The sequence below is a fragment of the Gossypium raimondii genome, chromosome 10 (genome assembly GCF_025698545.1).
Source record: "Gossypium raimondii isolate GPD5lz chromosome 10, ASM2569854v1, whole genome shotgun sequence".
Lineage (NCBI taxonomy): Eukaryota > Viridiplantae > Streptophyta > Magnoliopsida > Malvales > Malvaceae > Gossypium > Gossypium raimondii.
In genome coordinates this window covers 49,444,982-49,458,326 of record NC_068574.1, presented here as the reverse complement: position 1 = coordinate 49,458,326, position 13,345 = coordinate 49,444,982, and the positions used below count along the sequence as shown (strand labels likewise).

Genomic DNA, 13,345 nt, shown 5'->3' with positions numbered 1-13,345 from the left:
ACATGTCCCAAGAATACTACCTCTGATAACCAGAATTCACATTTACTCAGTTTTCCGTACAACTGTTTTTCTCGCAGAATCTGTAACACGGTCCTGAGATGCTGATCATGCTCGACTCTGACTTCGAATAAACCAAGATATCATCAATAAAACCACCACAAACCGATCTAAATACTGGTGAAAAATACGGTTCATCAAATCCATGAAAGCAATTGGAGCATTAGTCAACCCAAAAGGCATCACCAAAATTCATAATGACCATATCGAGTACGAAATGCGTCTTGAACATCACTTTCTTTTACTTTCACCGGTAATACCGGATCTTAAGTCAATCTTCAAAATATCAGTAGCTCTTTTAACCGATCAAATAAATTATCAATCCGAGGTAATGGATATTTATTTTAATTGTTACCTTGTTCAACTGTCGATAATCAATACATAGCCGCATTGACCCATCTTTCTTTTTAACAAACAATACCGAGCTCCCCAAGGTGAAATGCTCGGTCTAATAAATCCACGATCTAGCAAGTCTTGTAACTGTACCTTCAACTCTTTTAATTCAAGCAGGCGACATTCTGCGGAGGTATAGAAATTGGTGTTTGTGCGGATACACTTCTATAGCAAATTCAACCTCTCTGTCAGGTGGTAAACCCGGTAATTCTTCAGGGAATACATCTAGAAACTCACATACGGTTCTGATCTTACTGCACTGACTACCAACCGAATCAGAATTAATAACATATGCTAAATACGCTGTACAACCCCGCTGAAGCAATTTATTAGCCTTTATTGCCGAAATAATACGTGCTGGCCCATTAGTACAAATACCATTTACTTCAATCCGATCTCCACCTTCTGTCTGAATACTGAATTTCTTTTTATAGCAATCCAAAATCACTTCATGTTCAGATAACCAATCCATACCCAAGATTACATCAAAATCACCGAAAGGCATGATTAACAGGTCAACAGGAAAAGTTTTATTTTGTATAATTAACGGGCACCTCGGACATACTTGATTCACTAACACTGCTTGCCCCAACGGACTAGACACCTCTATAGACACTCTAGACATCTCGATTTAAGTTTTCCCAATTCAACTAATTTTGAGTTTATATAAGAGTGTGAGGATCCGAGATCAATTAAAGCATAAACAGGCTCGAATACAAGAAAAATATACTGTCACCACATCATGAGCATTGCCTTCTTCTCGGGTTCGACTATGTAGGCTCTAGCTGGAGCTCGGCTTCATTGTCGTGTAGCTATATCACGCCTCTACCAACTCCTCCTCTCCTCAAAAGAACCTCCTCTAACATTCCTCTACCTCTAGCAATGATATTGATCTCCGAGATGTAGCAGTGTACTACTCAATTTTCGGACAATCTTTAACAAAGTGTTCAAGAGAGCCACAATGAAACATCCTCCGATTTTCTTCCAAAGATTCACCAAAATGTCTTTTCCCACAATAATCACATTCAGGGTTTTCACTTTCCCGGGACAGAGCTTTTACACTACCGGTGGAGCTAGTAATCTGTTTTCCTCTATTTCTATCATCCCTACCAGACCGGAAGCTTGATCTCCATCCACCTCTTGATTCTCTGAATCTCTTCGGTAATGGATTAGAACTAGTAGTTCCCGTACGTTTCCCAGCCGATTTACCCATCTCTGACTTCTTATCCAAGCCCAGTACTTGTTCTATCATTTTCGCTCGCTCAACTAGATCAACAAGTTCAATAATTCTGAGACTTACTAAATGAATCTTGATTTCTTCTCGCATCCTCGTAAAAATCGCTTACATTACTATCGGTCTCGGTTGGAACATATTCTGAAGCATACCTGCTCAGTCTAGAGAACTCTCGCTCATAGTCCAGTACAATCATATTACTCTGTTTCAACATTAAAAATTCTTGCTTTTTCTCTTCAATGTATATTTCTCCAATATACTTCTTCTGAAATTCTTTTTGAAACAAGTCCCAAGTTACCCGATCATCTGGCAAATGCCTAACCACAGATTCCCACCAGAGATATGCTTCTCCTTGCAATGATGATACAACACATATCGACTCTCTCTGGGGTGCAATCTAATTGTTGCAAAACTCTTTTATTGATCGCATCCAATCTTCATGAGCGGATGGATCAATTCCTTTAGTCCCAAAACTCCGTGGCACCATATTTCCGTAGCTCTTTAATCGGGGCCGTCGACGGTGGGTACCGATGTAGTAATAGGTACAGCCTCACGCTACACACTGTAATGCATCGGCTATAGTTCTTAACAATTGTGAATCATCTCTTTCTCTCCTACATTAGGAGGTGATTATTTAATGGATTCACACTAGGTGTAGCAGATTCGGTTTCTTCAATTCTCGACTTCCAAGATACATTTCTGCTCATCATCATGCATTCTTTCATCTGACATTTTATCTATAAAACAAAATCAAATAAATATATTAGCATCCAAAAACCCGACTCAACTTCAACTTAAATGTGGCATGTACATCTAGACTCTATTTCGAGCCCAATTTAGGCCGAGAATCGACTAAACCTTAGCTCTGATACCAATAATTGTAACACTCCCTAACCCCAAACCATCGCCGGAATAGAGTTACGAGGCATTACCGGACATATCAGGTAATTTACGATAATTCTTAATTAAATATTAAACACATTAAGATAAAATCATATAATATTTTAGTAATTGACTTCATTCTTTTTTTTAAAAAATTTCGGCAGCATTTCTGCTTGTTTTTACATAAAACCCCCTGCAATTAAAACCATTTCATTTTCAAATCACAACCAATTCATTTCACATTCTCAATTTCTATTCCAAATACTTTCTAATCAACTTAATCAACATAATATCAATTTAAATTTAACAATATACTAAATTAAATAAATATAGATAAACTTCTTTCATTATAATTCATAAACTTATAATACTAACATTTTCAACCATTTATATTAAAAACATAGTAACCTTTATACATGTCCTATGTACAAGCCACATTACCAAGGAAAATTATACATCACCAAAAGTTTGTCAAGTCGGTCCGGCTTTGGATGTTTGGTTCTAGATTTGACTTCTACAACTGCAAGACGAAACAACTGTATACCGAGTATGCATATACTCAGTGGTATCACTATAATTCAATTATCACTACTAATAAACAATTCAACCTTTTATATTATCAATTAATCAAATATATAATTATCATTCTTATTTCTTTATTTCAAATTTCACTCTTCACATATACTATGTTACTAAATTTAATTTTATCACCAATTTATTTCATTTGCCCCTATTAACTCGACTCGGCCTCGGCGGATACACGGATTCCAACCAACACACCAAGATACAATGAATCAAGAATAAACAATAAAGATTCAACACACAAAGTCTTTGAACTCAGAATAAGAATAAGAATAAAGATTCGACACACAAAGTGCCGAGTCGATAATGAATAAGAATAAGATTCGACACACAAAGTGCCGAATCAGTAACAGTAACAGTAGTCGGCACATAAGTGCCTGATCAGTAAGCCGGCAAATACCCCATACACTTCCATATCCTATGGCATGCCAACTATATCCGACTAGCCCGACTAGTTAATAGGGTATTTAATTCACTTTTCAGTATAAATTTCCATCTTAATTCAGTATCAATTATAATTCCTTAATTCAATCGGTTTCACAGTATTACAGTAATTCTTTACTTCAGTAATTTCACAATTCAATGCATTATGCATAACAATATTCAGTATTTTCACAATTCACTCAGTAATCAAGACAATATTCAGTATTCCATAATTCGGTTCAGTATCAGTTTCAATTTCATTACTACATTATAAATTTATTATTTATTAAACATTTACCTTAAAATACTTACCACACATAATTAGCAAATTAAACACTTAATAATAATAAAGTTTGAATTATAGTGATACAAACCGTAATTCCCGTGTCTATTCCTCGTCCACTTTTTCTTTTCCTTTCCTCGTGGATGCCTCGGGTGCGATATTAGCTACGAAAAGAAATTAAGATAATTTTCATAATCATTAGCACAACACAATTTACTTGCTGAAATTTTTATCTAACTTTTACTTTAATTTCAATTTAATCCTAACTAAATCTATATATTTTTCTTTCTCAATTCATACCTTCTTGCTACTCAATTTCTTGCCAAACTTATATGTAACTATCTAATTTTATCATATTTTCATAATTTCGAATTTATTTCAATTTAATCCCTAAAATATAAAACTTATAGTTTCTTTTACAATTTAATCCCTTTTTCAATTCTAACTTAAAATTCATGCTATTTAATCCCTAATTCATCTCTTTTGTTCAACATAAACTATACTTGAAAACCTATGAACTTACAAAACATCAACTTAATCCCATCAAAACTTTGTTTTAAAGCTTTTAAAACATTAGAATTAAGAGAAAATGGCTAATTTGACTTACCAAATTAAATTTCAAGCTTCAAAAACCCTATTTTCCCTTTTTTCTTCTTTTTCTTCTTTCTCCCCTGTTTCTCCCCTGTTTCGTCTCTTCTATTCTGTTTCTTTCCTTTCTTTTGCTTTGTTTTTATTTCATTTTATTTCATTTACTTTATATTATATTAATTAATTATAAATATTACAAATGTATGTATTTTATTAGTACACTTGCATTAAATCATTACCATACACTTGTTTCAATCTAACTAACTTATCAAATAAAAATCTCATAATATTATTATTTAATTAACAATTATCTTTTACTAAATTTTCAAGTAAATAAATAAATATAATACACTTGTATTTTATTTTTACCACACACTTGGCAAAATCATAATTTATTATTACCCAAAAATCTTATACTAATTATTTAATTACTAAATATCTTTTAATTTAATAATAACTAATAACTAATAATAAATAATAAATATCATTAATTATATAATAAACAAATAAATTCTTAAATTTTATTCCTTTATGCCGCCTCAATCATTTTAAATGGCTTAATTGCCATTTTAGCCCTTTTTACTTTCTTTTAATCTATGATTAGATTTTCACTTCTATTGTAATTTAATCCCTTTTGCTAATTACTCTTAATTGAGCCAAATTCACCTATCTAAAACCTAATTAAACACCTCTCGTAAGTATTTCTAATAATTATTTATGACTCAGTTTACTAAGACGGAGGCCCGATAATACACACTTTTCTGGTGCCCATGGATTTTGGGTCGTTACAACATACTTCAACCAAGTATCTATCATGCATAGTTTAATCTAAACATGTATACAAGGTAAAAGGGTCCTCCAAAGCTTTCAAAACGAGGCTAAACTTTCCTCTTCTATTCAATCAAGGACATTCTCTTTACCCTTGTTATTAGTCACTTTTCTTAACCATTTCCTCTTTCTTAAACACAATCAAACGTCACTATACAACATACATAACACGTAATTCTACTTAAAATAAACATGAAATGCAAAGTTACCCATTATATTCTCACCTTCCTCCCTTATTACTTCGATCTTTGGTAACCTACCCTCTCATTTACTATTTACTTCAACTCAACTCTTCTATTGGTGGGCAATGGACACTTATAAGCTAGATGATGGGATTCTACTAAGGTCTTTTGTGAAATCATAAGGAATTTGTGTGGGAAGAAGATGCACTACATCAAAACAGGCTTTTAGCGGCTTTTTTTTTTGCCTTTAGCGGCGCTATTCGAAAACGCTGCAAATGTTCGATCTTTAGTGGCGTTTTCCATAAAGCGCCGCAAATGCTCGATCTTTAGCGGCGTTTTCCATAAAGCGTCGCTAATGCTCGATTTTTTGCGGCGTTTTTTGTCCAAACGCCACTAAAAACCTGTTTTGCTGTAGTGATGAAGCTTTGTGGAATGTTCTAATCTCTTCCATTATGGTTTCTCATAAAATCCCACTTATTTATTCAATGGTCTAGATTTATTTTCACAACTTAATAATGGTAATATATGTTGGATCTGGTGCTCGAAATGTAGTATATTTCTATTTTTCGAATAAATCGGTTTAATAATAACATTCATTAATTACACTAACACCCTTTATATATTGTCCTCAAAAGTTTTTGCACGTAAAGTAAAATGAAAGCAAATATTAATTCACTAGTTATCTAAACTAATACTAGCAGTATTACGTGGTAGGATCATAACACAGAAAAACAAGTTGTAACGACCCAAAATGTAATGGTACCAGGAAATACGGTTTCAAAACCCCATTTCCGTAAACCAAGTCCGTAAACATTAAATAAAAATATTTGCAGAGTTATTATGAAAATATATTGAAGTTTGATTAAGTAAATTAGCCGAAAAAATAGTTAATTAAAGCTTAGGGGTAAAATCGCTATAGAATTTTAATTAAGAAAAGGTTTGAGAATCTAAATACAATTATCTAAAAGACCAAAATGATTATTAAACTATTATTCGTTTAATGTTAGTGGAGAATGATGATGTTGGCGAATTAAAGTTAAAGAATAAAAATAGATTTAATTAAATTATAACAATTGATTTAATCTTACTTATAATATATATAATCAACTAAGGGTGAAAGATGAGATATCATCGTCTTTCCCATTTCTTCACCCTCCAACTTTAGAAAATATTCTTTTTGCTAAAAAGAAGTAATGGGAAAAATAATTAATATTTGGATTATACTTCATTCTACAAAGTCATATTTATGGGACTTGTAATTTTATTTAAAAAATATATTTTTCTTTAAATTTTCTTTTGTTTCCATTTTAAAGGTAAGGTATTTTGATATAATAATTAAAAATACATATAGTCTTCCTCTAACATTTATATAAGAGGATAATGCGTTTGATGTTCTCTTACACTAGTAACAATATTGATGGCATTCAATCAACATTTTACAGTTAAGTTTTTACTTTTTCCATGTTTAGAAAAAATAATATTGGACCGCTTTTTTTTTTTTAGTTTTTCTTTCATTTAATATGGAAAATGGAACTTTGAAAAAATTAATTTTTCTTCTCCTTTCATTGTTCTTCAAGAGATGAACTCGGACGATTAGAAAACTCATGTTTTGGGTGGAAAATCTATAATTTTCCAGTTATTTTCAGTTTTAAACCTTTATTTTGATCTCTTTCACCTTCTGATTCAAAACTCATAACCCAAACAACATATTTTACTATGCATTTAGATCAAAGATATGTTCATCTCTAATAAAGTTATAAACAACAATAACAATAAAATTAAAATTAATTACTATAACTATAAAATAAAAAAAGTTTATCGCCTTATTCAACGCCATTGCTATTGGTCTACCAACCCCAACTACATTTCACTTTCAAATCAACCATTCTAGCAGAATATGGCTTGAATTCACAAGCAATAAGTTAATACCTGCCAGCGACTGAAGAAGAGAAGAACATGGAAGCGAAGACTTTTTGCTTTTTTCTTTCTAACCTTGATTTTGCTTCTTCTTTTTTTCCCAAGATTTTAGAAAAATCTTTTAATACTAATATTTGGGTTTTTCTTTTTCTTTGGTTTAAAATTTTAAGCAAAAGGCTTGTGAAACCAGCTAAGAGATTTGCAGGGATGTCAAAGATGATGGTGTTGAAAAAGGGGCTCGCTGAGACAACATCGGAGATTTTTGTTTTATTTTTTTTAAATATTTTAAAATTATTTCATTTTTTTTCAAATATTAATGATTTTATAAAAAAAATATTAAAAGGTTGTTAATTTTTTTAAAAAATAGTGTGTCGTATGTCAACTGTTGATTGCCCAAATATTGACACATCAACATTTTATAACACTTGGGGCATTTAGATACCAAATTAAAAATTACTAAACGTAAAAGGAATTACTGAGATAATGTTTATCAAAAAAATTGAACACATAAAAGATACGAGTAGACAGACAAATTAATGATTAACTTTTTTAATAAAGATAAATTTAGCTTCTAATATATTTTTATTTTGTCATTTTGATTTTGATTTTTGGGTTGTTTTGATTCTGAATTTTAAAATTTAGTTAAAGTGGTTGCTTTTTTATAAAAAAATTGACTGAACTATTAAAGTTTTAATGGTATTGACGTGACAAATCACATGGCATTTTATATATATTTTATTGCTAATATGAATAATTTTTAAAAAAATTGACAATTTTTAATTTTTTAATTTTTATGAATTATATGTAGATTATCATGTTAATAGCCACATAAATGTTGTTAAAATTTTAATAGTTTAGCCAAATTTTTCATTAAAAAGTAAACAGACTAAATTTTAAAAGTTGAGAGCTAAAATAACAAAATAAAAAAGAGAATAAAACTAAAATGACAAAAGAAATAATGTTAAAAGTTAAATTTATCTTTTCTTTTTCGAATGCAAATTCAACTATGATTAGTCTTAATTTTAATGAGTTATTTTTAAAGTTAATGTTTTTAATTTAAAATTATTTTTAACATTAATCTTATTATAGATTCTTATCATATCTGCTTTTTTTTTGATATAATGTTTAGAATTAGGCATGGCCCCTCCTAACCCTTAAATTGGAAAATAATACGTTTCAACGCATTCGAATCCACATCCTTCCATACTGATAATAATGCCGATGCCAATCGAGTTAAGACTCAATCGGTAATTTCATATGCTGAAATTAAATTTTATTCATATGCTGAAATTAAATTTTGATATTAGAAAATTAATAATAATTTAATTTAGATGTTCTTAACACAAATTTTTTATTTTAATCCTCAAACTTCATAATTTTATCTATAATTTCAACATAAATTTAATCGAATTCTGTTTTTATTTAATATATAATTAATTTTAAATTTTCATAATATAATAAAATATTTATATTTAAAAAGTGAAAATAATTTAAGTTCTTAAAAATATTTTTAAAAATATTTATGAAAAATACCTTGAATTTTTGTCAAATAATATTAAAAACCATAAAACAAAGCTCATTTTATTAAAATAAGTCTAAAAATCAAAATAAATAATTAATATAAAAATCGAGAACCAAACTAAACCAAACCAAATTATTATGGATGATTCAAAAATTTTAAAACCCGACCGAACCAAAGTGATATTACCCCTACGAGTAGTACTATTTGAATTCAAAATAATTAAATTATTCGTTAGATATTCAAATCCATGCATATAAAAATATTTTTAAATAATTTTTTTGAAAAGTATGTTGCCGCCAAAAGTATAACCCTGTATTTTTTTTTATAGAATCTCCTAATTGTTCCAGAGCAACTAGAAATAGACTCTTTAACTAGAAAGAATTCAGTTCAGATGTAGGATACCTATCTAGAAGTTTTAGTAACTCAATCATGTATGATGGAATTATCAAATATTTGACTTTTGAACTCTATCTGTAACTCACTATAGGCTTGGGAAACAAAGAGAAAATGTATACAAAGGAGATCTCCAACAACAAGAATAAGGAAAATGATTGAATAGAGGAACTCCTGAACATTTGGCAATCTTAGATGTGTTGATATCAATGATGACTCATTATTTCGATGAATCATTTCTTTGGGCAAAAGAAAATTATGTAACACTTACTTGAAATTTCACTTATCAGATTCCATTGTGGAAGACACAATTTTTTCTAAAGAATTCGCCATGATATGTCTGATCCATGCATAATACCATGAAAAATGGATACAAATTTTTGACTGCTACTTAGTATCGACAACAGGTTTGAAAAGTATCTAAAATTATCAAATTTAGATGTTTGTACCTTGTCGAAGTAAGGAACCAGGACATATATGTTTGGAACAGATTCTGTTTTGAGAGAGTTGAAAAACACTATCTCGTTGGAAGGTTCTATACATCCTCCCTTTCTCAACATATTTCTTTAGACAAAGATTCTGTTTTTTTCGTTTTTTGGATGGTAAATATTTATCTGATAATCAAACGCATGTTTAAATTGAAATTGAAATGCGTTGAAATCCGAATTTATTATCTATAATAATAAAGTAAATTCAAATATTCATTATTTAAATTTGAAATTGAAAATAATAATTAGAATAGCTTAATCTAAATATATTATTGAAATTGGCAAGAAAAAATAAATAATTGTAAATATAATGGGCTTAGAGTGAACCCATTTTGATGTTATTTCACCCCAATAATATATAGGCCAATGCCCATGCTCAGTATATCATATCACATGATGCTAAGGTGTGGATCACCTCTATTGCTGGCCCTGAGGATGCTATCTTCATCCTCACCATCATCATCTTCTCTATTTTTCTCAAACCCTAAACTTTACCACCTTCCTTCCTCTCCTCAACCCTTGTTTGTTCTACCCTTCAACTCTCCTCTCTCTGGTTTTTGCGCTTCCTCTCACCCTCAGAGGATGACACTGTCCATGTGCTTCTCTGCCACCACGGCTGCTGATCCCATTCCCACTTCAGATCCGCACCCACCCCATTCACCCGACTCTCAATCACTCGTGGTCGTTTCCTTCTACAAGTTTGCTGATTTCCCAGACCATGCTGATTTGCGCAAGCCCTTGAAGCAACTCTGCCAGGACCTGGTACTCATTTCTTCACTCTCTATTCTTGTTCTTGTGCTTTACGGTTTATCTTTTGTAAGTATAAGTTGTTTTAGATAGCTTGAGGAATGTTGGTTGATATTTAGAGTTCTATTTCATGTTTTTACCTTGAATTCTGCTTTTAAAGCATGGGAATTTTCTTCTTTTAAATAAAAATTGTTTTTTTTAATATATCGAAGCTCACTGCCACTTGGAGCATACAATTTCTTTAAAAAATATTTTCGCGCTTTTTGTTATGAAACGTAAATGCTAATACTTGTTCTTGGATTGAGGTGTATGAAACGTATTTAGCTGTTAATCTTATGCACCTTGTATAATCTTGGCATGGTGTTTTCGCATATTTTGCCATCTTGACATTTTATTTGTTCGTATTCCATGTAGTTCATGCGACTTAATGCCTTCATCCCATTCCTGCCTTACCAAGTTGATCCCATCAGTATGTTTCAGGTGGTATCATTCTAGCCCCTGAAGGGATTAATGGCAGCATTTGTGGTACACGAGAATCAGTGGAAAGAGTCCTTATGTTCATCCAAACCGATGACCGTCTAAAGGGGTTGAGGCAGATAGAGTCCCCGGTTAGTCCCGAGCAGGAAGCTATCCATCATGGACATTCTAGTAGCTCTCCTCTTGCAGCAGGTGAGGACGCACCCTTTCGATGGGACCATGTGCGAGTAAAGTTGAAGAAAGAGGTACTTTGTTTTGAAGCGTCACACCTTTTTGTTACGATTTGTGGTAAGTGAATATTTTATAACACTTTTTTTTCTTCTGTCCATGTTTAAACAGATTGTTACTCTTGGAATGCCAGATGTATCACCGATTGAAAAGGTTGGAAAGTACGTTAGCCCAGGGGATTGGAATGCTTTAATCAGTGATCCAGATACTGTGAGTAAGCGAACTACGTTGCTGCTTTTGGTCACTACATTGTGATTTCCTGATTCATTTTTCAGGATTTCACATATCATTACTTAGCGTTCAAAGTTCAATCCAGCTTTCATGATGCTTCTTTTTGTCTTCAAGCATTGCTCTTTCACATTAACATTCTAATTGGAAGGTTTATCCAATTGTTTAGAGACCTCACTAGCTTTCTTATTTTATTTACTTTCGAGTCAGCAAGTTCATGCTTAGCATGATGATGTGTTTATTCTGTTGTGGCATAGTGGAGTAATATTCGTAGCATTTAAGAGTTTTTTTTTTTTCTTACAATGGAATTTGTTTATTAGTCCTTCCAGGAAAGATCATAATTTTATATTGATATTCACCTTTATTAAAAAGCAAGCATGTGAAACTAAGAAATGCACTTTGTATTCCTCTAGTACTTTGATTTTGGATGTTTATTGTTCCAAATTCTTAAGAATGATAAACTCAAATTTTGATTTTTTGTTCAGTACGAGTGTGCCTGTCATGAGTTTTCTGCTGTTACATTTCCTTTTGGTTTACTGCAAACTCATTTGAATTCAATATTAAGCCAATTAGCCGGTAAAGGCTTCAATAACTGGCATTCTTCTATTTGAAAATTTGCAAAATAATAATAATGACTTGCTGTGCTATCAAAACTTTCAGCTCAGCTTTGATTGGTTTAGATAAGTTGAGACATCTTAGTTTGAGACAGAATTCTTTTTTTTTTTTTTGAATAGTCTCATTACCCCCATTTTTATGACCTTTTAGAGGTTAGTGGAGCTGTGGAGGAATTTAACCTAATTTGATTATCTTGTTTCTTATTTACTTGTATTTTAGGTGGTAATTGACGTTCGCAATAACTATGAAACTAGAATTGGGATGTTCAAAGGAGCAGTTGATCCATGCACGACAGCATTCCGTGATTTCCCATCTTGGGTGGAGGAACAGTTCCAACCTGATGCTGCAAACGTAGAGCATGCAGAAATGGAGAAGGAAGGATCAAATGAAAGCATCAATGAAGATGCAGAGATTTCAAAACCAAAAATGCCAAAGAGGGTTGCAATGTACTGCACAGGAGGTATTCGATGTGAGAAAGCGACAAGTTTTATGCTCAGCAAAGGTTTCGAGGAGGTGCTTTTCCTTCCGATCCTTCATAATATTGATTATTTTGGGGAATTGTTTTTGAATGACCATCTGTAGAAGTAAAAACCTCTTCTTAAACCTACATTCAACCAAAGATAACGTGCCATTCTTTGATCAGGTCTATCATCTGAAAGGTGGGATTTTGAAGTACCTAGAGGAAATCCCAAAAACGGAGAGCCTGTGGGAGGGCGAGTGCTTCGTGTTCGACAAGCGAGTTGCTGTCGAGCATGGTCTTATACAAGGAAATTTCAAGCTTTGCTATGGGTGTAAGCAGCCTGTTAGTGATGCAGACATGGAAGCACCAGAGTGGGAGTATGGGGTTTCATGTCCCTACTGTTACTCAACGAAGTCTGAAGAAGAGAAAGAAAGGGCAAGGGCACGACAGAGACAGTTCGAGGCCTGGGGAATTATCGGCGGTCCTGATAAGGGTCGGAGACCAGCAGCCAAGGCAGATAGTATAAAGAGTGACCAAATCCAAACCAATGATTCAGCTTCAGCTTAGACTTAGCTGGTCGGAAAGAATTAACTATAAGAGGATGAACTACTTCCTTGATTTATTCGTTAGTTTGTGGTTGATTGGAAGATTATGTCCGCCATTTTTGTATGAAATGAATGCACATAGGTTTTGGAGGGGTTGTAAGGTTGAATTCATCTTCAGTTTAGTTTTTACCTTTGTCCCTGCCTTATGCCTCAGCATCATATTAATATTAGTCGGTTTACAACATAATCTAGTCTTAATCTAAGTTGTGTCAT

General features: G+C 32.1%; 1 protein-coding gene across 2 annotated transcripts; it reads left to right on the top strand.

Annotated features, from left to right (window-relative positions):
• Nucleotides 1-10,164: 10,164 nt before the first annotated feature.
• LOC105776421 (rhodanese-like domain-containing protein 7) lies at nucleotides 10,165-13,261 on the top strand. 2 transcript variants are annotated; one of them, XM_012599061.2, is made up of 5 exons: nucleotides 10,165-10,534; nucleotides 10,990-11,241; nucleotides 11,336-11,434; nucleotides 12,287-12,580; nucleotides 12,711-13,261. In XM_012599061.2, exons 1-5 carry the CDS (start codon nucleotides 10,166-10,168, stop codon nucleotides 13,092-13,094), a joined length of 1,398 nt encoding a protein of 465 aa, XP_012454515.1. In that variant the 5' UTR covers nucleotide 10,165; the 3' UTR covers nucleotides 13,095-13,261. The 2 variants fall into 2 exon arrangements, with proteins under 2 accessions (XP_012454515.1, XP_052478240.1); XM_052622280.1 differs by having other exon boundaries at nucleotides 10,990-11,284; nucleotides 11,358-11,434.
• The last annotated feature ends 84 nt before the right edge of the window (nucleotides 13,262-13,345 follow it).

Excerpts from the sequence above, each read along its gene's own strand:
- LOC105776421 (XM_052622280.1), top strand. The coding sequence starts at position 10,166 with ATGATGCTAAGGTGTGGATCACCTCTATTGCTGGCCCTGAGGATGCTA. Across the intron at positions 11,285-11,357 it reads CCTTTTTGTTACGATTTGTG|ATGTATCACCGATTGAAAAG; the intron begins GTAAGTGAATAT and ends TTGGAATGCCAG. Across the intron at positions 11,435-12,286 it reads TAATCAGTGATCCAGATACT|GTGGTAATTGACGTTCGCAA; the intron begins GTGAGTAAGCGA and ends CTTGTATTTTAG.